Raw genomic sequence first — 26271 nt, 5'->3', positions numbered from 1 at the left:
AGCCAATGCTCACCAGGTGGCTCACGAAGGATGCACTGTTCATAGATTTTAGCAAACATTTTTAAAAGATGTGCTTAAAACACAACTGTGAATATCAACAAGAGATCGCTAGCATGTTTAACACAGGAAGAAATTACATATTTAATTCACAGTGTAGCCTGTATTCCCATGGTTCTAAGTGATTAAGTTACTTGGAGTGGTGCACTCATTGACTATACCATCACTGCAAAGGTTGGCCCCATGACAGCTATAGGCATGAACTGCTTATCCAGTCACGGCCTGGGGTAAAACCAGAGCACCATATACAGGACTGTATAACCCTGGTTGGTCAAGAGATGAGTCAACCCAGGCAGTCAGGAAAGGGAGAAAACCAGACTCACAGACACTCCAGAGGCTGTTCTTTCAACACAGCATAGATGCAGTCACTCATTTCAGCCAAATTTTGATCAGCTGATCATCAAGAATCCTTATGAGCCTGCTCTGAAGGCCACCAAACTCATGGACAGACTTTGCATTCACTTCAGAGGCATCAGATCAAGCTGTTCTGCGTTAAAAATAAATGAAGAGGAATATAAAACAAATATCAGTGGCCAAGAGATTCCTCACACAGAAGACATTTACTGAATATAAACAACAGATTTATGTTGTGATGTAATGTATGACAGTAATATATAGGGAAAAAAAACCAATACAATTTTAAATACTCTTTTAGGACAAGCTAAAAATTCCCTGCTGGATCCAAAACTGGTATTTCTGTGCTTCTTCCTGAGGTGTTCTAGGAGCAGACTTTTCTTTCCTGGCATGATAACGTGTGTTAAACAGTAATGGGAATTTGGAGAGGACCCACAAACAGATATCAGAAGATAAAGCTATGCTGTCAGTAGGGACATGCCCTCATTGTTGTTTCAAGACAGAGAGGTAATAACTAGGATGGAGAAATGTAGATTCTGTAGCAGGATGGTCCAGAATGCATGAGAATTCCTTTCTTTTACTGCTTATATCTGTAAGACCAAAGTCCTGATGGAAAGAAACCATAAATTACTATTATTTATTTTCATTTCTGTTGCTTCTTTTCTACCAATAAATGTTTGCAGTAATAAAGTCAATACCATCTCTGTCAGCATACACACCACTAAATGCTAACAGTCCAAGAGGGAGATAATGGCACAGTTCTTGAGTTCATCAGTCTTTAAGGGGAAGAAGCAGTGTCAATTTCTAATCCTGGAGGCCACTACATAACTACTCGCTGAAAATCCCAACATGCCTATTAACAACGAATGCTGAAGACAGTCTTATTTAAAAAGTCCTGTCACTCTTTCTGTGTCTCCAAAGCAGCGAATGGTTCAGCACATCTCTTGGTAATTCCCATGGGAAATCTGGTCTGATGAAATCTATTTATTTTTATTTGTTGTATTAAGCAGGCAGCACACTGCAAATGTGAACCTGTTTATTGCTAAGGGTGGCAACTGCTGTAACAGTAGCAATGCTATGGTGACTCCAGAGATGTAGGAAGCACACTCAGCCCAGGACTTGGGCAGAAAGCTTTCAGTGTGACCCCTGACATTGTCAGTTCTCTGAATTTCAGTTACCCACTAGAACTTAGGCTTCAAAGGCTTAAAATCATGTCACTTAGCCCCACTGAATTCAGTAGATTTAATGATTTAACCAAAGTTAAGCATATGCTTAAGTCTTTGCTAGGTCAGAGCTTAAAATACCAGTTATCAATACTGTCTAAGTACTTTCAAGGATATTTTAGAGAGCCCTTATGAACTATACGAAGTCTTCATTAACTTGAATGAACTTTTAGCTCATGGTTTTCGTGCAAAAAAGCCTTTTTCCCTGATTAACAGCTTATAAATCTTCTAAATCTCCTCAGCTTCCACTTACAGAGCTATAAATAACAGAATTATACTAAGATGCAGGTTTTTTTGGTGGCATTAGATCTGCAGAGGGGATTTCCTGATACAAACATATCCTACTACCCACTTAGCATGCATTCCCTAAAAGGGTGACAGTGATTTGACAGATAGCAAAACAAATTTTCCCATCAGAACTAATTTAAGGGTGTTGGGTGGGATGTGAGCTGAAGAATTACACTGCTTAAATTTACCCAAGGACAGTATGTTACAACATCTGATCTTGCTGATTCACATCCCAATATCTGGGCCTAAAAAACACTAATAAAAAAAAAAATTAGTAGGAAGCATTTTCCATTATTTCTTTTTCATATTTTTCTGTAAACCATCAATAGTGCTCTGGCATACCAGAGCTTGAAGATGACAAGGATGATAGATAGGTAGGTTGAATACTTGTAAATAGGATTTTTTGGGACTTTCAACTTCAGTATCTGATAGGGACAGAAGAGGTGGGCAAGACAATACTTCTTAAGGAGTTACTTTTCAGCATCTGTTTTTGCATTAGTTGAAGAAGCTAATGACTTTTAAAATAAAAATTGAGAGATGGCTGCAGCGTGGCCTGAGATTTTGATCAGTATATCTGGTTATATCATGAGACCAAAGATGGCAGTGCCCTGCTTGACCAATTGCTCTCAGAACATATTACCGCTCTGAAAGATCTTAGCTGCTTCATCTTTCAGTATAAGCAATCTTACTCTCTCTTTCCAAATATTCAATTTCTATTGTTGTTGTTGTCATCTCCTTCTGGTCTCCCATTTTTGTCAAGGTCAGACAAGTCAACCAAGGGAGAAGAACAGAAAAACTAGATAATGATTAGCAGAAGGAGGTATCAAATTACTGATGGCAGGACTCCCAAAAGATGCATCACAAGGACACAGATTATGACATGTTACTGTACATATATTGATTATTTGCTTGTACCAAATATAAAACAACCTCTATAATGAGTAAATGATTTCATTATTTGGTTAAGGCTCAGCTGAATGTGAGCCAGCAGCGTGTCCATGTGGACAAGAAGACCAGTGACACTCTTGCTTGCATCAGAAGGGAGGTGATCATCCCCCTGTTCTCAGTTCTGGTGAGGCTGCACCTCAAGTACTGTGTTAAGTTTTGGGCCCCTCACTACAAGAAAGACATTGAGGCTCTGAAGCATGTCCAGAGAAGGGCACCAAAGTGCCACGTGAAGGGTCTGGAGCATAAGTCTCACAAGGAGAGGCTGAGGGAGGCTGGAGAAGGAGGAGGTCTGGAGAAGAGGAGGCTGGGGAAGACCTTATCACTCGGTACAATTCTCTGAAAGGAGGTTGTAGTGAGGTGGGGACCAGCCTCTCTTCTCCTGAGTAACAGTGATAGGATGAGAGCAAATGGTCTTAAGTTGCACCAGGGGTGGTTCAGGTTGGATATTAGGAAGAATTTCTTCTTAGAAAGAGTGGTGATGCACTGGAATGGGCTGCCCAGGGAAGTGGTGGAGTCGGTGTCCCTGCAGGTGTTTAAGAAAAGGGTAGAGGTAGTACTTAGTGACATGGTTTAGAGGGCAATATTGGTGATAGGTGGACAATTGGAATAGATGATCTTAGAAGTCTTTTCCAATCTTAATGATTCTATGATTCTTCCTTGTAATTAGAATTTTACAGTTGTTCGCAGCTAGATTTCTCCACAGAATATTCATAAGGACATTTTGGCAAATTCAACCTACAAGGACAGCAAAACTGAGCCTTCCTTTCAGTTTTAATGGAGGTCAATGAAAAGAGAAAAGGAGATCACAAAAATTTCTACACTTCAAACTAAGCTCTTAATTTGTTAGACAGCACTGCTCAAGTTTTACATCACTCATTACCTAATTACAATGCAATTACAGCTCATTGTGAATCATATTTCAAGAAGGGCTACAATTCTACATTTCTAGTTTGGAAATGCAGATCAACTGGCTAGCTTTAAATTCAAACCAAATCTTCCACCTGTCTCTTTTAATGCATGTTGCTATGGTGAAGATCATCACTGACTGTATACAGAAGTGAAGCACAGAAAAAAAAAAAAAAAACCACATCCAGACAGCAGGAAAAAAAAAAGTAACAACTTTAAAAAAAGCGTATTACTTGTTAGGTGCCATTAAGGACTCCTATTTTTCTGGCCTTATTTTCCTGATCACCTGCCCAGAAATGTAATTGGAATCGTAAACTTTAAACTACCCCAGCTTTCCTGACAAAATCTTTCTAACAAATACAAGCATAACTATTGTCATTATAAGTCCCATTAGGTCAGGAGCTATAATGTGCACTGGCACTACAGCTCCTTGCTCTTTTGGCTTCTCTCATTCTCACCCCTCTTGCTTTCCTCAACTGTGATGTATCAGTCACTGAGGATTAACATCCTGCACAGAGCTGGGAATAGTTTGTGCAGCTTGGGCCAGAAAAAGCCCCACAAAGTGTCCTTGCCTGCAGGTGCCTGTGTAGGAAGGCTGCCACAATTCTCCTTGGTTCACAAGTGCTGGATATTGCATTGCAAAGATTTGGCAGAACCTGAAGCTCAAAGGGCAAAGCATATACTAAGTACTCCCAGAAAGTTATAAAATGTTCCTCAGATGTTATAGTAAGGTCTGCAGTTTCTTTTAAAAGCTGTGTTTTAAAGGCAAACACTTCGTAATCTGTCCTCTGGAAGGGCTCCCTCATTCAACAGTAATAATTTGAGTAAGGAGTAAAACATCAGTGCTAATCTCTCATTAACTGCTGTTGCTGCTATTCTTAATGCTCCAGGTCTGAGTTTCATTTGAGCTTTATTTCTCCATTGAGATACGAGCCCTTTCCAGCCTTTCAGTGGATTCATTTTCTTTTACAATGTCTTTTAAATGGTTTCTTCAGAATTTGTTCAAGTGTGATGGGCATAGCTAGGCAGTCACTAGGGTTTGTTCAAAACATTACCATACCAACTCCACTGGGAGTGCATTTGAGCACTCCTGATTGAATGATTCAAACTTCTTCTTTTGCAGAAGACTCTGTTGGTTCCAGCAGTAATCCTGCCTGTGAGAAGAGAGAGAAGTGGCTCCAAATGTCCTCGTAAGAAGGATGCCCAGTGAAGGCATCCAATTTGGTAACAGCACACATGAATAACAGACTTCCTTCCAGGAATGACCTGAGCAGGCGCCAAAAAGAAGAGCTTTCTGGTAACGTTCCAAGAACAGAAACAAGAGTTTCAGAAGTTTGTGAAAACAGACGGTGTATAATCGATGAATATAAATATGTTTTAAATATGAAATAAATGAAAGAATTTAGCTAAGCAGGCTATAATAACAAAGGGAGAATAAATAGAATGCTTACCCGTATCCTAGGCTTGCTGCAAAACTTCAGAGGAGGGATCTCCAGAAGAGAACCTTCCCTACTGGTAGTCAGCTCTTAAATAGGCCTAGGAGAGGTGCAGCCAGGCTCCACCCCTTCTGGCAGCACAGGTGAGTTGCCTTTACCTGTGCTCCTGTGGCTGACTCAGTGCTCGCCTCAGGTGAGCAATCAGAGGTTCAGGCTGTGATTCAGCAGTTCCCATACAGAGGGAAATAAAAACTTCACTGAACTTTCAGGCTGAAAAAAAAAAAAAGCTCTTCTGACAGAGTGATTTTATCACAGATCCAAACTGATTTTGTTCAGAATTGTATATTCATAACTAGTTACTCTTCATTGTGTCTTCTCAAATAGTACAGCCTAAACCAGGCACGTCCAACACATGGCCTGCTGTCTGCTCTTCCTGTCCTGAGGCCAATCTTCTGACCCACTCTCATCATCATGGCGGCTTTGCCTCATCAAGTGGCCTGGCCCAGCCCAGGGCATGCACCCATCACTGACTGCCAATGGAACATTGATGCGATACTGATCTACTCTAGGCTGAAACAAGGAGGTGGAAGGGTACACTGCAGTGCTAACTCAAGTTATGGCAAATAAGTTTATGGATTCTGACACAGTGGCTAAACACAGTCCTGTGAGCAGCAAAAACTGTGCAGCTGTGCTTTCTGTTTTGGAAAAGGAATTTGAGAACAGATTTCAAGACCGCCAAAATATCACCAATTTTTTGTTTCATTTGTGACTCCATTTTCAGTTGACATAGATACATTACTTGTGAACTTTGTTACTTACATACACTAACTATATAATGTATTTTATAACTGCTGCTCTGAAATTAATGCCTCCCATTTTATGATACTGTCCCATGACGTCAGCAGAAGATATTGTATGCATGGCAGTGGGGGCTGAACCTTCCCACCAATATTCCACTACATGTTGTTGCCGTGTGACAGATGGCAGCAGAGGGGCAGTCGGACAAAATGGCGTTGATATGGACGTTCATACGAAGCAAAGGTGTGGCACTGAATTTCTTCACGTGGAAAAAATTGCACCCACTGACATTCATCAGTGTTTGCTCAGTGTTTATGGAGACCAAACAGTGAGCACAGTGAGGCAGTGTGTGGTGCATTTCAGCAGTGGTGACAGTGACAGTGGGTACCTTCACCGATGCAGATTTTTTATGAGCACAGCATGCAGGCTCTTGTTCATCACTGGTTAAAATGCACAGTTTGTGGTGGTGGCTATGTTGAAAAACATAGAGAGAATTTGCTCCATCAAATAGAGTTACTGTGCTCTTTGTATTGGTTGTAGTTTCCATGGAAATAATTAGGAAGCATTACTTTCAGAGCAACCTTCATGAATGCGGCACAAAACAGTTCCTCTTCACTCCATGTGGCCCAAGCACACCAACAGGCTGGACACTCATGGTCTATAGAGTCAGTGTCCAACTTTTTGTTTTACTTTGGCTGCATGAAGTGAAGAGGAACCATCTTAGGCCATACACAAAATATTTAATATTATGTTAATGTATATAAGTAACAAAATTTCTTTTTAAAAATTGAAACATAAAAAAAGAGGGCAGAGAACCATTAAACTGGTGGGTTGGATACGTATGGTTTAGAGCTTGAAGTCCTTAATGGGTGAACTTGTTCTGCCACAGCTTCAGGATATGAACCTCAGCTCTTTTCTCTGCTTCTCAGCTTTTTCCCCATATAAAATGGTGGCATTCTTTCTCTTCTGGCAGACTTGGCCATGCAGTTTTTTCATGTCTCAGATTTCTGATGGTGGATTATTACAAGTTAATGGTATTAATTACACCATAAATGTTCATCCAGAGGGTAATAATTAATTATCAAAGGGCTTGTTTTGTGCTAGGCTGAAATAGATCGTTAGGTAATTTATTATGACTAGTAAAATATGTTAACTCAATCAATTTTTGCAGATCTGTTTTACAATTCAGTGTCAATGGAATGTAATTTTCAAACCTGTACTTAAGTACGTTCAGCAGTAGGGCAGATACAAACACCGCAGCCAAATGCTACAGTGAGATTCCTCAGCACAGACACATGGCTAAGAGCTTTTAGCTTTCCTTCATGGAGAATTACATACAGACTGAAATATTTGGCTGGTGTGATCTGCCTGGTTTGGTCTTTGCATCTTAATAGAAATACAAGAAGTGCATTCAGGAGCACCGTGAAAGCTGTCCACAGTCCCTCATGGGGCTAAAGCTACATCTCACCAAACAGTAAGTGTAAATAGGCCATGTGCTGGGCAGGAAAAATCTGTGGCATCATGTTTGAATTCACTTTTTTGGCTGCTTTGCCATGAAGGGGGCAGTGAGTCCAACAATGCAACTCAGTTTTCAAAAGGGATAAATGAAGCACTCCAGGGTAACAGTTAGTGCAACTGTATTTCCTAATGAGCATAATGACTTCCCTTACAGACAAGAAAAATAAGCTATGCCAAAGATCAGTCAGGTTTTCCTCTCTTTGTCCCACTCCTCTATGAATCAGAAAGACCCATTTTCCATCCTAAAACCAACAGTGCCCCTGCAGAGCTGGTACTCAAGCAGGACAGAAGAACAACTTCAGTGACTCTTCTGCCATGCTGAATGACTTGACAGAGCAACTGGCTCAAATAAGAAAATACTTGTGGCCTTTGTGGCTATTTTTTCCCCAGTAGTTCTGGCCCTTATAAGCAACCTATGTATTAGGTCCTCTATGCTCAGCCTTAACTCTCTGGTTCCCTACGTCCAGCCTCCGTCGATGCTGTGGGATTTCCCCCTTCTTCACACATTAAAGGCAGATTTGGGCCTGGGTCCACATGAAATATCTAACTCCTAGATTTAAAAGGACTTACTACATTAATTAATTTCATTGTTTACTAGAAATACAGGCTATGAAATAAACTAATTATGATTCCATAGACATTAAAAATTGCATTTCTTTATAAAGAGGTAAGAGGCCTCTGTTTTCATCTGTTTTTGCAGACTTAGCTTTTTTCTTAACACAGAGGAGAGCAGCTAGTAGCAGTTGCCTGGGTGGGAAGGAAAGAAGAGAAATTTCAGAGGAAAATATGGGGGAAAGCTTTAGTCAGCTTGTCAGGACACCACTTGCAGCTTCCTATGGAGTTAGAAAAGACAGGCAGAGAAGGAGCAAAAGAAATGCGATAAAGACATCTATGAGCACCAAGGTCAGAGAAAGAGGAGCATGAGAAGGTGAACAGACATCCACACTGCAGATAGAGCAGGTGGGCATTCCCTGAAAGAAGGTTTTGTTTAGCATCAGTTCCACTGTTGGAGCCATGCAGCAAGTCAAACAGCAGCTAAGTGCAAAATACCCTTTAAGTATCATGTTCTATGTGCCTTAATGGTCAAAATCATGGTATCTGTCTCATGGTCTCTAACATCAGCAGCCTCGCTGGCTACTGTTTGAATCTTTGTTAAGAGATTTAGAAAAGGCACAAATACTTTGGCATTGGTTTATGTGGAAGATGTTCAAACACTACAAAGACTGTTCACAGTTAAAAATCAATAGGTTGCGAGGCGGACAAAGATAACCTGGAGAGATGTCTGGATAAAGGAATTCATCCCATGAAAGACCACCTGAAGGCATAATGGATTTTCCACTGCAGTAAACTACTCAAGGTTTCCATTGGCTACTGCTCACGAATTTTTGAGGTTGCTCAACATGCCTATGAGCTTTACAAACATCTGTAGGTATTTGTTAAAGCCTTTGAGATACTTCAGTTTCTACTCCATAAAAAATGCCAATATTTTGTTTTTTATTCTTCACAATATATGTAAGTTCTGCAAATTTGCTACAGAAATGAAATTGAGAAAGTCTGTCTTAGAACCATGCAATGTTTCCTTTGGATAGTAGTGAAAAAACTGAAAGAAAAAACATAAGAAAAAAAAGTTAACAAATATGTGACCAGATAAAATCAGTAGCGCTTATTAATAGAAAAGGCAAAACGAAACATGACGCAGAGATAAAATCCAAATGCAATGGTCTCCTTTGTTTGGATTGAACATTTCCTCAATATCAGCATGTTCTGACAAAACATTTCAATTTTGCCAAAGTTGCATTTTCTCGCAGAAATGGACTTTGTAAAAAGCTTCTGACTAACTCAAGCATCTGTATTCCAAGTGATTCCTTTGGTGTTCTGCGGTTTTCGTCCACTGTGGAGCAAACACTTAGCAAGCCTCATTCATTCATCTGGTCCACCATAAGGAAGCAGAGCTATTTTAAGCTTGTTGTAATGGCATGTGTGTTACTTAGTAGGGCTGTCCAGTCATGGGAGTGTGGGCCAGGAATCCCTTTGGACACCCACCCATGCGATGGCAGCACCTTGGGGATACACCAGCCCTGCATGCCCAGAGGGAGCTTGCACCAAGCTTGCCTCCTTCTGGAGACATCTGTAACTTCAGCTTATCCACAGCAATGACTCATGAATAGAAATTCATATTTCTGTTTCTTCCCTCATAACAATATCTTTCTTTCTACAATGAAAATTGCTGTCTTACAGCTGAACACTAAAAGCCAATAAACACATCACAAAGGCAATCGGCTGCCAGAGTTCAGAAAGGGTTAAGGCAGCAGTTGGAGAGGTTTGGGGTGACGTCGTGCTTCTGGACGCCTGAGAAGTCTCTTGAAGGTAGTTCCCCTCTGGTGAGGATGGGAGCCAGCCGAGGTCTGAAATCCGAGATCTCTTGCAGCCTGGAGCTGGTGAGGTCCCAGTAAAAGCTGTTTGCCTGCTCTCCCTTCCTGAGCAGTCACACCGCTGCACCGGCCTGAGCAGTATGGAGCGAGCCCCCTGGACACACATAGGACTTACCCTCCTCCAGCTCCTGCTCATCTCCTGCTTGCCGAGAGGTACCGTAAGTGAGCGTCTGCATTCCCGGCACGGCCGAATCAGTGCCTTTCCTTCAGTCTGGTCAGAGGGGTTTGAGCTCACGCGCTGTCATGGGAAGTGGAGAGATCTGCAGGGGTGGTAAGAATAGCAGGAAGGGGCTCTGCTTTATTGATTCATTTCTTGCTGGTATGGAGAGCGTGTGGGGGGAGGTCTGCCCAGGGATGGTTTCCAGGCAAACTTAATAGCCTTAAAGAGAAACAACTGGCTGGATTTGTTTGCCAATGGCCATCAAGAAAAGGGTATGCAATCACTTCACCTACTACTGCTTTATTTTCTCAACACTCAAAGCTAAGGAAATGATGATAAAAAAAAGGCATTTAAGTCTCCGAACTGTAAAGCGTAATTTGTTTAGTTTGGCAAGACAGAGACTTTCCTCTCCAGCCCCAACACCAAGAATGAAGGCAAAGGAGGAAAAAAGTGTAGGAAAAAAAGAAAACAAAAGCCACACATTGTTTCCGATCTGGGCTTTAGTGCTGCCAATATTATTCTTTCGAAGGGGAAGCCTTGTTAAAGCAGAATAATCTTTTTTGTAGTCAAGCCTTGCTCCAGTTTCTGCTGAGCCAGCATGTTCAGTTTCTTCTTGATAAGACTAAGCTAAAGGCATTTACTGGTGAGTGCAGATTTGCTGTCATGTGTCCACGAATGCGGGCTGTTTACACCTGGAAGCGGCTGGAGCTGCTGGCACAGATGGCTGTCAGCATCTTGCGGGCTGCTGACTGGGAGGTCAGGTGCCCCCAGATGCCCGCAGGTCACAGTGCTGCTGGCAAGGTGAGCACATCGGAGGGAGCAGCAGACCAGGGGACATGTCAGGCATGCAGGCAGCGTGTGACGACTACAAATTGTGTCAACGATGGGGCTGCAGAGCCCACCTTACTGGGGGCTGAAGCAGAGGGTCTGCTCTGCAGCGCCCTGCCTCGCCACTTCTTAGGGCCTGTGCGACAGAGCCTGACTGCTGCCAAAGCTTCTCCCAGAGGCACCAGCACAAAACTGTCCCGCTGTCCCACTTGCACTGTTCCTTGTCCCAGCAGTGACCTGTCACTCCGTCAGATCCCCAGTACTCCTAAGCATAGGCGGTGCCAGACCTGCAGCCGGCTGCTGCAGAGAGATTTGTTGCCCACCTGGCAGCAGCTCTTCATGCGCCAGGGTCAGTGACTGCAGGGCAGGGGATCCCAAATCGACAGCCCCTCCCTGCCTGCTCTGAGCCTCTCACCCCACATACAGCGGCAGGAATGGAGCTCCAAGCCAGGGCAAGGACTCAACAGCGCAGTGGCCTTAGCATGTCAGGGCAGGTTGGAAAATAGCACTTTGCCTCCTCCCCACAGATGTATCCAATTTTTATCCCTATTTATCACACCCAGTTGCAGAGGGCCTGCCTCAAGAGTTGGGGGCAGGAGTCGGGGGAGGTCTGGGAGTTGATTTTTGGAATAACCTTGAAGTGCAAGTGACTCATATTTCCTTAAAAATACATGTGTGTTTGTATGTGCTCCTGCCTATCTTAACCCTCCCCAGTCTCTCTTCCCCTCCCCCTCCATCCTCTGTCTAGAGAAGTGGAGCCCAGATGCGCTCAGAGACATCCAGATGCATTCAATCTTAGCAAATGGGTTACTTCAGTTCACATGTTTAGCTTCCTAGCATGGACAAAGGCTGAGAGCCTCGCTTTTTGTTTTAGAGAAAAGCTGGGGTTACACATGCTCAACCCTAAGGCTACCTCCCAGGAGTCCCCAAGAGCCCTCAGTACCCCAAGGTTGGGCTTTGTGTAGCCTGGAGGGAGCCTGCCCCACCTCTGGGCTACGCGTGTGCCTCCTCCAGCATGGTTCTCTTGGGGACACAGGCATCTCTCTCCTGCCCATGGAACCAGAGTTGTGCTGGGGAGAGAGTTGTGGGGCAGGGAGGCAAGCCATCAGCAAGGGCACAGGGCTGGCAGCCAAGGGGACGTCCTGCAGTCCTTGGCCAGGGCTGTACACAGTTCCCCTGAGGCTGCAGTTATGTAAAATTTGGGGTGAGAGCTCAGAGATCCGGCTGCTGTCTCTGTGAGCTATTTCTATGCAAGCAACATTAACTGCAAGTGTTCTGCCAACCTGGTCCAGGTCTGACACAGATTCAGCAAGGACGCTTGAAGGTCTAACACAACTTCTTCACGTGTTGTGTGGTCATGGATTTAAATACAGCAGCTGTTAATTTTCCACAGATCCCTAGATATTCCCTCCATCATGGAACTCTCTTCCCCAGGCCTCTCAACGAAGGCTGGGCTCTCTAACCTTAAAAGCACTGCATTCATACCTGTTCCTTGTTCTGCAGCGGAAGAAAAACAAAATCTCTTTCCAGTCACACTGGTGTAATTTCCCTGACCAGAATAAGCTTCTCTATCCCCAGAAGAAATCAAGGCCTGATGAGTAACGTAGCAACCTCTGTGTTTCATCTGTGTCCTTGCTGTTTGACCATGTCACAGCCCTTCTTGAACAAACACACAATGCCACAGAGCCAATAATAAGATCAAAATACCATCTCACAACTGCAGAGGAGAAAACGAAGGAGGAGGAGGTTTAGGGCAATTTTCGTCAGGTTGCTTCAGATGCTAAAACACTCTGACTATTGATAGATGATGGCCTCTAATTTAAATCTGACTATGGCAAAAGGATACAGAAGGAGCAAGCTGTGGCATTTTGAAGGCAAGGAAAGATGCGTGCCATAGGGAACATGGTTTAAGCTGGAGCAGGATCTGAAATGCAGATGCTTGTGTTCTTGAAGCATCTCTCTGGTCCTATGGACTAGCCAGCCTCTCCCTAGAGAGAGTGGAAGGCCCATAAGGGCTTTGTACAAGAAAATGTGGAGGGGAACAGATTTCTACTTGGAGCGTATACCATATGGCTCTAGTTTTCATGGTACAGCTTGCTGCCAAAAAAAAAAGGGCTGCTGAAATGTGAGAAGAAAAGAACTAGGCCTGACATAGTCAGGAGGCATCACTGCTGGCTGAGGGTACCCAAGGTTTTATGGTATAGACTGACTGAATGGACACTCCTGTTTTCTGTTAAGACTGGAAACGCTCCATATGCATTAAGCCACTGTGATAGCTCTTAGATGAGCAACACCTACATGCCACAAATAGGAAGCATAATTTTTACTTGGCTTTCCTTTCGCTTGCACTGGGGCGCTTGATTTATATTATTGACTGAACAAAAGTGTGTAGGCAGAGTGGATTGAGATAGATATGGGAAATCCAAGGACCAGATGGAGACCTCGAAATTACTTCTTACTGAAGTAAGAATTCTTTTCTCCTCTTCTGCCAGAGCAGAAATGCTGAGAGTTTATGATTTGTTTACCACAGCCCAGTTAAGAAGGGAAGCTTGCAAGCGTAAAAAGGCACTGCTGTAGGAGCACGCTGAAGCAAACCTAAGGCCTGTTAGGAGCAACAGGACTACTTATTTCTGAATTTTATAGCTACGATACACTGCATGACAACAGGAAGCCTAGAATAGAAAGCCTCATTTGTTGAAAGATTAGGCAGACCACAGTTCCTGAGCCAAAGAAGAATGTGCATTAGCTTTTTAGCTATATGACCCATTCTCTGTATTGTTAACAAGATGGAGTTTAGGCTAACCATGGCCTCACCCAGCAGAACACAGTTGTACAGACACTAGACTGTTTTTCAGTGCACTTCTTAAAGAGAATATACTTTCTGTCGTTAGTCTGCTTTCAACACAACCTCACATTTGGAACTTAAAAAAGATGGTGGAATGAATGCACATTTATTAAGTGGACAGTCTGCTCAGTATAGCAGACTTCCCTCTGTGTTCACCCACTGGCTTTGGCTGGTTTGTTTTGCTTTGTAGAAATCTTTTCATTTTTTCACCTCCCTCTTACTGCTGTGTGAAAGCACACTAATAGCCAGGAAAGGATGGGAACTGGCTCACTGGGAGAAACAGTCCGATTATTCAGCAATGGCCTGTAATCCTTAAATGAAGCACACTGAGCAAAGCTAAAACAAGGATGTATTTTAGCTCCTCATTTAATTAGCTCAGCTGCTAAGAAAGATTGGTAGGTACATAATTTTAAGGAGAACCAAGTATTTTTAGAGCAAAACTGTCTCTTTCATCTTCTTAAGCCACCTATTAGAAAAAGAGCAGAAATGCACACAATACGTTTTCTTAGGCATAAAGAGGTTAGGACTAAAGACCTGCACTTCCCATCATTCTTAATGGTTTGGGGTACACTGTTTTCCATGTGCCCCAATAAAAGCCTCTTAAAGTAATCTCTCTCTTCTCTTCTGAGATCTGTTTCTCTTGGTCTTACTGAATTCAAAAGGAGATCTTTGCCATTATCACAGAGGAGCCACAGTTTCACCCAACACGTTTCTCACTGCCAGTTAAAAAATTCTAGTTCTTCTGTGCACTTCTTGCTCTTCATTTGCTAATGTCCACATGCGTGGAACTTACGGGATGAGGACCAGCTTGCACACTGGTGCAATGATATAGACTTGAATAAGAAACAGACTGAAGCAGCCATAAAAATGAAACAGACCTGAATAGAAAGAAAACACATTCACTCTTACTGGATTTCACCTCTGTTGGAGCTATTTTTTCTTTAAATGAGAATCTTCCACTTCAGAAATATTACACAGCTGAACATTCCCTAATAAGAGCCTTAAGAAATCATTCCTTCAAACTCAAACACTCACTTATTCTGCAGAAGCCATTAATTGTTATTGAGCATCACGCTTAAAAAATAAATGGCAATTCAATAAGAAAGGGTATACTCTCATCTGTGAAACGTGAGGTGGTTGAACAAACACATTGAGACAGGCATCCGTTATGGACTCTAATTTAAAGATGTATCTGTACCTGCTCTTATTTACAATACAGTTTTAATAATAAATAATAATAAAAACCACTTTTTAAAACAGTTTGAAATTATATTTCTTTGAGCTGAAGTAGTGTTATATCCATGTGCTGATAGATACATGGCAGCACAAGAGGAAAACTCATCTTTGCAAGGTAACAGAACAGATGGGAAGTTCTATCTGTTCAGACCAAGGCACGAATGTTCTTACAAAACAGTTTCTTCCATGTTTTGATAAATCCATATTCCCAATGAGGTCCTGAAGTGCTCTCTTTTTTGGACTGTGGAGCACTTTTTTTTTTTTTTTTTTTTTTTTGCAGGGAGGGATGAAGATGCAAACTTGTTTTCTGCCAGATCGGTCCTCTGATCCCTTCTTGTACCTGCTAATGCCAGCACAAAGTGACAATAGGAAGTCAGAGACAGAAGGGATGGAGGTGTCCCATTTCATCACCAGCATGGACGTGCATCAGCTTAAAATGAGTGCAACTTAAAAAAGACATTCTTCCAAAGAAGTGGAAGACAAGTTAATAGGTGTGACTAGGTTTGCTTCGACTCACCTTAGTTCTGAGCTATATAATTTTCTTAGCTCCAAGCCATTTTGATCAGAAATCTCCTTCCTATCTAGGAAGGTGTCTGACAAATTTACCATGACAAGAGAAAAGTGGGCTGAAATGAAGTCCCACAGTGAAGAGCTGTCTGATCCACCCTTCAGGCAGCAGCATTCTTGTGAATCACCAGATGTTTAGGACTGATGGTGTAGCATAAACTAAAACTGAAGCTAATTTACTTGGAATGTCCCAGCTTGCAAACTGCAGTTGATTAGAAGTTCACTAATGAGTGGATCACACTTGATTTGTTTCCATGCCCTCACACCCATTAATGCGTGTGTCTGTTTTGCTCACAGATTCCCTATAAGAGGATTCCCTGAAGATGAAAGCTAATAACTCACTGCACTGTCCAAACACCATCTTATATTTCATCTGCACCTCTATACCACAAGAGTCACTTTTCTTCTTTCCTTTTTTTTTTTTTTTTTTTTTTTTTTTTTAAATGGCTGAAGAACTTTTTACTATTATTCCAATTTCCTTTGCAAGGTCAAGTTCAGTTTGGCTTTTGGCAGTCCTCCCTTCATCCCTGAGCTCTAAGACATTGCTTTCTTTGATGATCAGACTTTTTCCATCCCTCGTAGGTCTCTGCTTTTCCTTCAAACAGAGATTTGACTGGGCTCATTGCATATCCCATAGGACTCATCACTGTCCTTTCCGGCAGACCTTGGGCTGCTGAGAACTAGTGCTTTAAGATGGCCTTATCCTTGCAGCTATTTTTTATTATTTGGGCATCCTCTTAGAACTCACTGTCATAAGAATAAGAAACATTTCTCCACTCTTCAGGGTGAGTGCTAATGGAGCCTTCACTTATCTTCCAAGGAGACATCCAGTTTTTCAGAATGACACAGTAAAAAAATACCCTTTTGGAAGGTTACATTTCTATTCAAACAGTATTTCTGTCAAAATTCCATTGCTGTCCTTCCCAAGTACTAATAAAGAATTTCTTGTGGGCTTTTTATCACCTCACTTTCCAAGGTCCTGCAGTTTGGAAAAGGATATTATTTGAGGTTTGGCCTGGACAGAGATGGCTGACTCATGTGTGTGCTGTGAGGGAGATAGGAAAAACAGAAATGGTTGCAGCAGGGAGATAACGACTGCATCACCCACTGTTCAAGGTCCTCTGCTGCACACCTGGCTGCCGAGCCTAGGCACACTTTGAACAAGGAAGTCAGCACCTTTTGAAAAAGTGAAACAGAAATAAAAAGCAAAAAAAGGGATCTGTAAGGTAGAGCAAGTAAGGAATGGGGGTAAGCCAGACAAGTCAAATCAAAGCCGGATTTGCTGCAACTTCATAAATTGAGTGAATGACTGCAGGAGCTTGATAGTCCAGCTGATTAAAGTTGTATTTCCCCTTAAAGCTGTGACAGCAATAGAAGTAACCTGCTTCTAGTCCTTCACTGGCTCCTGCAGGTATATGGTACAGAGGCAGGCAGACGAGCACCACTTTCACAAAGATAAACACAGAACTGAATCAAAATCAAGAGCAAAAGCTGAACATTTTGTCTCTGCAATCTTGAGGATCTGTGGAGAAGCTGAGGCCTCGCCTGCACAGGGAAGTCAGGAAGCATTACACTATTGAGCACATCAGCTGTGCATTTATTCTGTACTGGTTCCTCTGCACATGCTCCTCACCTGCATTCAGCAGGTTCCTCACATGAGCTCAGCTGAGATAGACAGAGCTGGCCTCTCCAGGCACTCCTGCATCATCTCTCCTCACTGCAACTCATCACACACATTCAGGCTTTGATGGAGAAAGTTCAGGGCCTGCCTGCTAGCAGGGAGGGCTTCCCAAAGCTTCAGGTAAATACAGGAGAGCAGGGGAGGTGGCAGCATATCTGATGAATTGCCTTTGCTCTAACATGCCTTGGGCTGATGCTGCCAACAAAAAAGGCCACATAGAGATCATGGAAACATGGACTCTGCCTGGGAACATCTCCTCCTACTTCTGTCTTACAGAATCAATCACTGTAGGATCAGAAATATGCTCCTGTGCTGTACCTGGGTTCTGATGTCAAACCTGGAAGTGTGTGAGAAATACCAGCTAGTTGCACACTGCCTCTGTTTCTTCACTGCACACTTCCTCCAGGCTGAACTTGGAGCAAGAGTCAAAACACAGCATCAAGCTCTGCCAGGCTGCCGAGCACAGCAGGCATTCTGACAGCACCCTCCCCAGCTGTTTGCGTGCCTTCCCCACACATTTCTCGCTTGGTTTCCACGGTCTTGAGCTGCTTCCATATGTGCTATTTCCTGGATTTAATGGGCCTTTCTTCCATCATTAAAATCCCATAAATTAATTCACTGTTTGCTTGCCTGTCCTCAGACTTGTTTGTTGTGTTCAGCTAAATATTTTGTAGGGGTTGTCAAGCAGCTTCTTCCTGCTCCTTCCAAAAATCAGGTCAAACCACTTTCTGGACTCTGTGTGACACTGGGAGGCACAGCTGCTCCCACATGCCAGCCTGCCTTCTCTGGAGATCAGGCCCACAAAGTGCACCACAATTATCCCGTCTTCCACTGGCACTTTGCTCACTCATCAAATCTCCTACTGCACCTTTCTGTCTAGATTTTCTCTTTTGGGGTGCTAATGGTCAACTATGTCTGCATCCCCAGGCATGCAGTGGGGAACAGGCTCGTGTCCCTTCCTCACTGCAGCCCAGACTGGGCTCAGCAACACAACCTCATGTGTTGTTCTGTGCATCTCCCTCCTGCATTCCTCTTTCTGAAGGAAAAAAAGAGTTATTTTACCTTTTGTTCAGCAGCCAAGAGATATATGTGCATCACAAAAGGGATCCTAAAATTATTAAAGGGATACATTAAGACTTTGCAGAAATTTCCTTGTAAAATAGTTTATACAAAACTTCAGAATAAATAGATTCAAAGGTGTCTGTGAATAGAATCCTAGAGAGGATCACTTAAAAAAAAATAAAAACCAACAACCTCAGACCCATAAATTTCCCTGTCAAAGTTACATTCATTATCCAAACCGCAGTACCTGAGAGCCTGGGAGGGAAATCAATTGACAGTAAATCAAAAGATGGTCTGCTTTCATTGTCTCCATTGAGACAAAGGCAAGAAGTGAGCAAACTGCATTTCTAGGTGACAGCAAATTTATTTTTACAATTCCTTAAGGGCCAAATTCTGCTGCTCCTTTTGTTTAAGCACCACACGTTATCTTAAGCTCAACTTATGCTGCCCATTCAGTTCAAAAAGTGTTGAGCCCAACACCTTCCTTTTGGCTTTGGTGTACACAAGATCTGAACATAAGAATAAATGCACACACACAAAGACACATCGTAGAATCATAGAATAATTTATGCTGGAAAGGAGCTCTCGAGGTGTTGTGGTCCAGCCTTTCTCTCAGAGAAATACTAATCTGGAAGTTATGTTGTGTTGATCATTGTCTTAACAGCTCTTGAACTCTGCAAGGATGGAGACGTGCCCTAGTCAGCCCAATGCAACTCTGCCTGTAAGCATTTGAATCATTTTACAGAGAGCAGTGTCTCTGGGGAAACTTGCAGCTACAGTCCAAATGGATACAGCCATTTTATTAATAAGCCTTAGCAATCTTGAGGGAAATTAGACATCTAGTTTCAGTTGGGTGACTCAAAATTTTGAAAAAAAATTTGAAGCAAGCTTTGCAAAAGCTCCCGAGTGTTGGTTATTTAATTTAATGTTATTTAATGCTCAGACATTGGGAAATCCTCCTTCAACAAGGAGTGAGATACCCACTCCCATACACCACAGAAACAGCTATTTCCAGTCATGTTTGATGAGATGGCTCAAGTTGAATGTCAGTTCTAATAAGTTAATAAGGCACGTGTAATCAATTTGCTAGTGAATCTGATTCAGATACAGTTCATAGATAAATTGCTTCATTAGAAGAGAGTAATAGCCATAGATGAAGTCCCAACTTGACCAAGTTGATTGACTGCTGTTCTGGGAATTAGAAGGCACGAGTTTTATTCCTGGCTCCGCTATTGTTTTTCTCTGAGACCTTGAGCAAAGTCACTTCATCTCTCTTGTGTTTCAGTTTCCTATCTGGAAAAATAGCTATGCAAAGCATCTTGACATCTATAGGCAAAAGGCTACCTTACTGCTAAACACTATGGTTATTTTGATGCAAGAATTAATCACTGGAATTAAAAAAAAAAAAGAATTTTGTTGAATGACAGATTAATTGCTTTTTTTTTCTTGGAGTGGTTGTGGGATCAGGAGGGAATATAAAGGTTTCTGCAAAAACAGTAGCCTAGTTTCCAAATTCAGAACTGCAATGGGCTGGGAAAGGCTCAGTTCTAAGAAGTGCAAAGGGTGTAATCTCATCTCCCAGCCAAAGGAAAAGAAATGAAGGAACATCCGGTGGTCACTTTTTGATGGAGCAAATGTCACCAGTGAAAAGATAAGATCCCAGGAACCAGGTTTTGGGAGTCTGTGAAGAATCAAGGAAGGCAGAGCAGCAAAGTTTATTGTCAGGGAGCTGAGGTAGATGTGGTAATTAGGGTATGGGGCTCAACGAAAGATGGGAGAGTGCTGTGACTTACAGAAATATGGCTTGCTGCAATGGCAACGCAGATCTGTTACTGAGAGTGGAAAACAAAAGAAAAAAGGATGTTACCAAAACACAACAGAAACAGAAAAAGAGGGTGAGGGAAGGGAGTGAGAAGAAGAAATAAAGTGTCTCATCAGGTTTCCTTCATGTCTCATCTTTCTAGTCTGCTCTCACACTTCTTACCATGGCACTCCATGAAAGCAGCCGTCAGGCCTGTCAGCTGGGTAAGAGACATGCTGACAGCCGCACGCGTTCATTAGATTTCCATTTGTAGAACTGAGACAGCATGCTGACAGTGAAGGTGGGAGCTGCACTTACCTCCAGGTGCAACTTTGGATAGCATCACAGTGCCCTTTCCTAAGAGGACGTGTCTAGGATAGCTTAAATATCAGCAAATAAGGTTATGCTAGCTTAAAAAAAAAACAAAAAACAAAAAACAAAACCCACAACATTTATAATGTTACAGTATCAGAAGTGCCTGACAGAATTAACCTTTAAAATAATGAGAAGTCTAGTTTTCTTTGGCAATGAAACTGTGTATGACACTGCATACTTCTGAGCGAAAATAGGGATTGAAACTGGCTACAGCCCATCTGTGGAGCTGCCCCTTCCTGTTGGACATTCCTTCCTGTTTGAGAGCAGCAAACTCACAAACTGAGCAGAACATGGCATTGTAGTTTAAATAATCTACATGTATACAAAGCCATAAATCAGACCTCAGATTTGAAGAAGAGTTTCTCGTGTGATCTAATCTCCAGATATGAAGGGAAGGCCTTAAAGAGAAAAGAATGAAGCAAATATATTCCTTAACTTTCTATATATACTTCCTCTGTCTGACCCTGCAAAACTGCCTGTGGGTTCTTTAGATACCCAAACCAAGCTGGTATTCCGGCCACAGGTTACCATATAGTTTCCCATGCAGGAAACGTTGTCCAAGGAAAACACCTTGCCATGCATGATCTGACAAACTGCTGAGTAACAGATTCTGTCAATCCTTGCCAAATAATGGATTTTTTTCTGCCCCCTCTATCCTTCCTCTCTTTCCCCACTTGTAGAGTACACAGTGATCAATGAGAACTGCCCTGGGGCAGAGTGGAACATCATGTGCCGGGAATGCTGTGAGTACGACCAAATCGAGTGCGTCTGTCCAGGACGGAAAGAAAAAGTGGGCTACACCATTCCCTGCTGCAGGAACGAGGAGAACGAGTGCGATTCCTGCTTAATACACCCAGGTATGCTTACTGTCACACTGTAGTCGTGTGAAGACAGCTGCTGAGCATTGAGGGTAATGGGCACTTGGCCAGGCACTCTAGCAGCAGGTAGCATCTCCTACCAGGAACTCTTCTACCAGAAGTGCTGTCCTTGTTTAGAACTTCTCAAGCAGTCTTGGCAGCTGCCAAAGAGTGATGGCGCAGCTAGCTCCGCACCAGGAATGTCTCATAGGTGCTCTGGGCTGAAGTGCATCCTCAAGGTGAGAAGGGAGGAATAATCAGAAGCCTGATTAGTGAGGAAAGGGCAGAGCAAGAGAGGAAAGCAGAAAACAGGGCCATATTGGAAGACACTGGAACCTCTGGGGCTGAGCCCAACGTGCACCAGCATGCACACTTAGACTCCTGAGAGGCATTTATATCTGAAGCAATGAGATTTAGAGGCTCAGGCCAGTCAAAGAGCTCGGCTCCAGATCTTGAAGTCCAAGTTGCCCAGGGTTTGGGGGTGGAGGTTGGGTATGGTTCACAGCTGGGAAGCTGTCAGCACCACAGCAGTCACTAACGTTGCTGGCATTTATTGTGCAGAACAGAGCGCAGCCGCTCCTCTTGTCTTAAGGCAATTCACCTAGGCTTTCCTCTGACACAGTGGCTCTCCTTTCAGGCTGCACCATTTTTGAGAACTGCAAGTCATGCCGTAACGGCTCCTGGGGAGGAACACTCGATGACTTCTACATCAAAGGGATCTACTGCGCAGAGTGCAGAGCTGGCTGGTATGGAGGGGACTGCATGAGTAAGTGTCCTATGTGGGCAGAGGCAAGCCAGGGATAGGGCACAGTGGGATGGAGCCAGAGCCATGCTGTGCCCTTCCAGCTGTTTGCTACCACGACCTTCGTAAAGCGCAGCAGCAGTGGGCACTGAGCAGATGAGCACTTTTCCCTATAGCAGGGACAAGTTCCCTCCCCAGGGCTGCCTGCTGGGGATTGGCCTGGGCCCCAAGCCATGGGAGTTTGCAACTCTACTAAACTTGTCTTGTTTTAAAACTTTAACTACTGTGACTCTGAAGATCTCCTGGTCTCTGCATTTCGCAGACATATGTGAGCATGACTAATTCTCCAGAGGACTTCAACAATGCATAAACATTTACAGGGGCAGCAGTTACATCAGAACACTTCTCTGTCCTCTCTCTACCCCTGGGCTGCAGAACCAGCCCCAAGAAGTCTAGGCACTACCCTCCTCTTGCTGCTCCATCACACTCCAAGGCAGCATTAGAAAACACAGGGTTTTCCATGTCCTGCTAGTGATGGCTGAAGGTTTTTTTTCAAATGGCACACAAAAGCCCCTCCTGATTCTATTTTGCTAAGCTGTTGGTCCTAATACTATCTTTTAATAGTAAGTTTCATAAACAACTGGAGACAAGCGTTTCTTTTACTAATTTCCCATGGGTGAAAGTACAGTCTTTCACCAGCCCTCTCTCAATTTTTATCAACTGTGTCTTTCACTTCTGTTTACTGAAAGGGATAAAAGTAGAGTCTACTTTTCCTATTCTTTTCTGTCCATTATTCCACACACCTGAGGCTTATCTTACCTCAAGTCACAGACATTAAAGCAACAATTTAATCTATCTTCCTTTCCAATACAGCCCCTGACAGTTCAGGAGGTAAAAACAAACAAAATAATTATTTTAAACAGCAAGATCCATGCTTCAGCAGGAGGGTTTACTCAGCCTTAGTCTTCAGAAGTTGATAAATTGAGTCCCTTGCAATTTACAGCATGATTTCTGATTGCACTTTTGTAATACGTGATGGAAAGTACAATAGTAGTAGTGAGGTGGCATAATCAATCCTAAGCAACAGCAAATGAAAACAAGCCCAAATACAACAGCCATAGACGCAAAAACAAAAGCAAAACTGCTTACCTTTGCAAAGCCTCAGGTAGGCAGGGATCTCCAAAAAAATACCCTCACCTTCACTGCCAATCCTTAAATAAGGTCTGGGAAGGGGTGGATCCTGGCATTATTCCTTCCAGTCACTCATGTGAGTCATGCAGCTGAGCTCCCCTGGGTTGGCCCTGCCTTCCTACCAGGTGCTCAATCACTGCTTCAGGCTGTGACTTAGCACTTCTGCTGCAGCTTTAAAGGCCATTTTGCTCTTAGAGGAGGCCTTTAGAATCATCCATTCTAAAGCTCCCAAGCACTTGAAAGCAGCCAAGAAAGAATCGTTAGTTCATCTAATCCTGAATAGATTGGTGGCCTATCATATATTTCTGCCTGCTTGGCCAGCTTGTATATTAAAGCAAATACAGCCTTGCACTGCAGTCTGTTAGGAGGTTCTAACAACACTGAATTTTCATACAGCTTGCACAGTCTGTTTTTCTTACAGGTTTCTCCTTTGAGGGCTGTAGTGTGGCACAGAGAAGATAGGCTTGTCTGGATGATTCTGGGTACTTCATTGTCAGGGTGTGGTGGGAAGATATTGTTGCTGCTGCTTCCACTCAGAGAGGAGCAGACAAGACAGTTGTGGTCAAAGCAAACTCCTGTGCTGCCCTCCTCCATCTTCCATGTCTGCAGATAACTCTGGAGCTCCTATGTAGGCTCAGACGCGCAGTGGCAGCATGGCTAGAAAGCAGCCCATGCCCACTCTGGGTGCTGGCTCACAGCTCATAGCTATGTGGATTTGGCCCGGAGGGCTGCCAGCAGCAGCCTGGGAATGACAGCACAAGAGTTGCTGGAGCAGATGTGCTGAGATGCTGTGCTTTGGAGACAGGAGGAGGAGTCACCTCCCTGGTACCTGTAGCTGGATCACATCTGAAAGTTAGTGGGCTGCTCCGGGCATCCTGCCGGCAGCTGGGTGTCAGTAAATCAAGGAAGGCAAGGGAACGCAACCACAGAAGCCGCGGGATTTGTGCCGCACACCTCTCCCTACAGCACAACAGCAGTGGCCTCCACTATCGGGCAGAGCTGCCCCTAGGCCCTGGTCTGCACGTCGCATACCCGGCTCGGTGGGCGCGGTGTGAAATAGAGATGGGTGCCCCTCCGGCAGGCGCTGCTTTCGCGAGTCTTCCTCCGCTTTGCAAGTTTTCACCTCCTCCTACCAGCCGGTCCCACGCTTCCCTCGTCCCTCCGCTGAGGACAAGCCGCCCCCAGCCTTCGCCTCTCACAATTTCTCTTTCTCTTTCCCAGTTACACGCTGCAGGGCCGGGCTGCCGGCAGGGATCTTCCCCTCCCGGGCAGGCGGCAGTGCCCGGCCGGCCCTCCCCGGCAGCGCGGCCCTTTGCCTCCCCCTCGCGGTGCCGCGTAGCATCGGCCCCCGCCTCGTGTTCCGCTCCCGGGTCTGAGCGCTCCGCACTTGGCCGTAGCGGGTGGGCTCCTCCGTACACGGGCGTTCCTCTCGCTCTGACACCTCGCTACCCCGTGCCCGGAGAAGAGGCGGAGTGGCGGAGTTGGCATTGCAGGGACCCCGCCGCGCCGCGCCGCCAGCCTACCGTTTCCCCTCAGGCGGCCCCAGGGCTCTGTGCTGCAGTACCGGAAGGTGGCCGCTTGGTGGCGCTAGGCGCCCCTCCTCGCCCGGTGCTTTGGGAGGACGGGAGGCGGCGGGACGCGTTCCGCGTGGGTCGGGCGCGCAGGTGGGAGCGCGTTCACGGTCCCGACGGCACGGTGGTTGAAGCGGCTCCTGGCAGCTGGCAGGTGTGCTGAGGTGGCTGGGCGACCACGGGCCGAGCAGTGGGGCTGTGCCTTTTGTACATGTGCTGGCATAGCGTGCAGGCACGGCTGAGGAACAGCAAAAGGATTCCAGGCTGTTTGGTAAAAAATAAAATAAAATAATAATAAGAAATGGTGTAGAAGAGTCAAAGAGAACTAGGACAACTATAGAGGAGTCATTAGGAAATAACAGCGCACTAAATGGAGACAGTCGGGTACTAGGACATTTCCTAGTGGGTCTGGGTATTAGGTTGGGTTGTCATCCCTTAGAAGACATATTAGAATCTAAAAACAGAGGAAAAAATAATCTCCTGCTGGACCCTTTCCTCTGCACCATACACTCAAGCTCAGATTTTCACACAGTTCAAAGCCGTACAGCAGAGAAGGAAGCAGCATTACCCAACATCTTGTCTCTGCTTGCTGTCTGAATGTGGTCCCTGTGGCAGTAGCTACTTTTACAGCATAACATGTCTCCTGTAACACCAGCCAGCCATAAGCATCAGGTAGCAACCAGGTGTGACAGTGGCAGCTGCTTTCTCATATCAGCCTGTTTGTGAACACCAGAAGCATTTCTGCTGCCATTCTGCACTCAGCCTGTTTGACCTTTGAAGGAGCCCGGCACTGCTGCTGTGGCACTGGAACAGGAGGTAGTGGGCTCTTACGGGAGGTCTCCTCAGGACCTCTCCCTCCACAGACCCACGGGTCTTTATGGGCAGGAACTCAGAGGCCTCTCGGGTTGTTTTGTTTTCTGTTAGTAACAAACCTCAGAGGAAATCTCACTGCAGCCCTGAAAGCTGCCTTTTTTCAGGAACAGGAACGGAACAAGGATGTTGACAGCCTGCCAAAGTGGATTATTTTTTTGTAAATGAGGCAGCGTTTGCCAGCGTTTGTGTTTAGGATGTAAATTATTCTTGAGAGCTTTCCAGGACCCCTGCAAATTCAGAATGGAAAGAGAAAGGACTCCTGATCAACAGATGATTGAACTGTTGGTCTGGGGAATCATCTTAACCGCTGGAAAAGGGCTGGAGATAGAGGAGCACAGATCTGGTCACAGGTACTTTGTGCAGAGGAGAGTGGTAGAAAACCTGAGAATGTTCTTTTGGAGAAAGTCATTGAATGGTTCCTTCTCTGGCCTCAGGACCACCTGCTTTGCTGGCCAAGCCTGTTTCCTTCAGAGAGGTCAGGCTGTACCACTGCAAACAGAAAAGCACATTTAGTATGCCTTG

General features: G+C 44.2%; 1 protein-coding gene and 2 long non-coding RNA genes across 7 annotated transcripts in view; 1 reads left to right on the top strand and 2 right to left on the bottom strand.

Moving 5' to 3' along the window:
- Positions 1-4009: 4009 nt before the first annotated feature.
- Positions 4010-10612, bottom strand: LOC128086537 (uncharacterized). The gene is made up of 2 exons (XR_008209406.1): positions 10076-10612; positions 4010-5482 (listed from the first exon to the last, which is right to left on the bottom strand). It is a non-coding gene; the product is annotated as an uncharacterized LOC128086537 (long non-coding RNA).
- The window catches only part of PAMR1 (peptidase domain containing associated with muscle regeneration 1), a 54040-nt gene continuing 37659 nt past the window's right edge, over positions 9891-26271 (top strand). For all 3 annotated transcript variants that reach the window (XM_052695240.1, XM_052695239.1, XM_052695241.1), the window contains exons 1-3: positions 9891-10113; positions 21196-21372; positions 22010-22138. In XM_052695240.1, the coding sequence (XP_052551200.1) occupies positions 10041-10113; positions 21196-21372; positions 22010-22138 (379 nt within the window). In that variant the 5' untranslated portion in view covers positions 9891-10040. The remainder of the gene's footprint in view (positions 10114-21195; positions 21373-22009; positions 22139-26271) is intronic.
- The window catches only part of LOC128086535 (uncharacterized), a 61860-nt gene continuing 53181 nt past the window's right edge, over positions 17593-26271 (bottom strand). Inside the window, exons 1-3 of one of the 3 annotated variants that reach the window (XR_008209403.1) lie at positions 20133-20173; positions 18964-19058; positions 17593-18309 (exon numbers count right to left, since the gene is read on the bottom strand). This is a non-coding gene — a long non-coding RNA (uncharacterized LOC128086535). Of the gene's footprint in view, positions 18310-18963; positions 19059-19323; positions 19636-20132; positions 20174-26271 lie in introns of those variants that run through there. The other 2 variants (XR_008209402.1, XR_008209404.1) reach the window with 2 other exon arrangements.

The sequence above is a fragment of the Tympanuchus pallidicinctus genome, unplaced genomic scaffold (assembly GCF_026119805.1).
Source record: "Tympanuchus pallidicinctus isolate F22 unplaced genomic scaffold, pur_lepc_1.0 scaffold3, whole genome shotgun sequence".
In the NCBI taxonomy this organism is placed as follows: Eukaryota; Metazoa; Chordata; class Aves; order Galliformes; family Phasianidae; genus Tympanuchus; species Tympanuchus pallidicinctus.
This window is presented reverse-complemented; position numbering and strand designations above follow the sequence as displayed.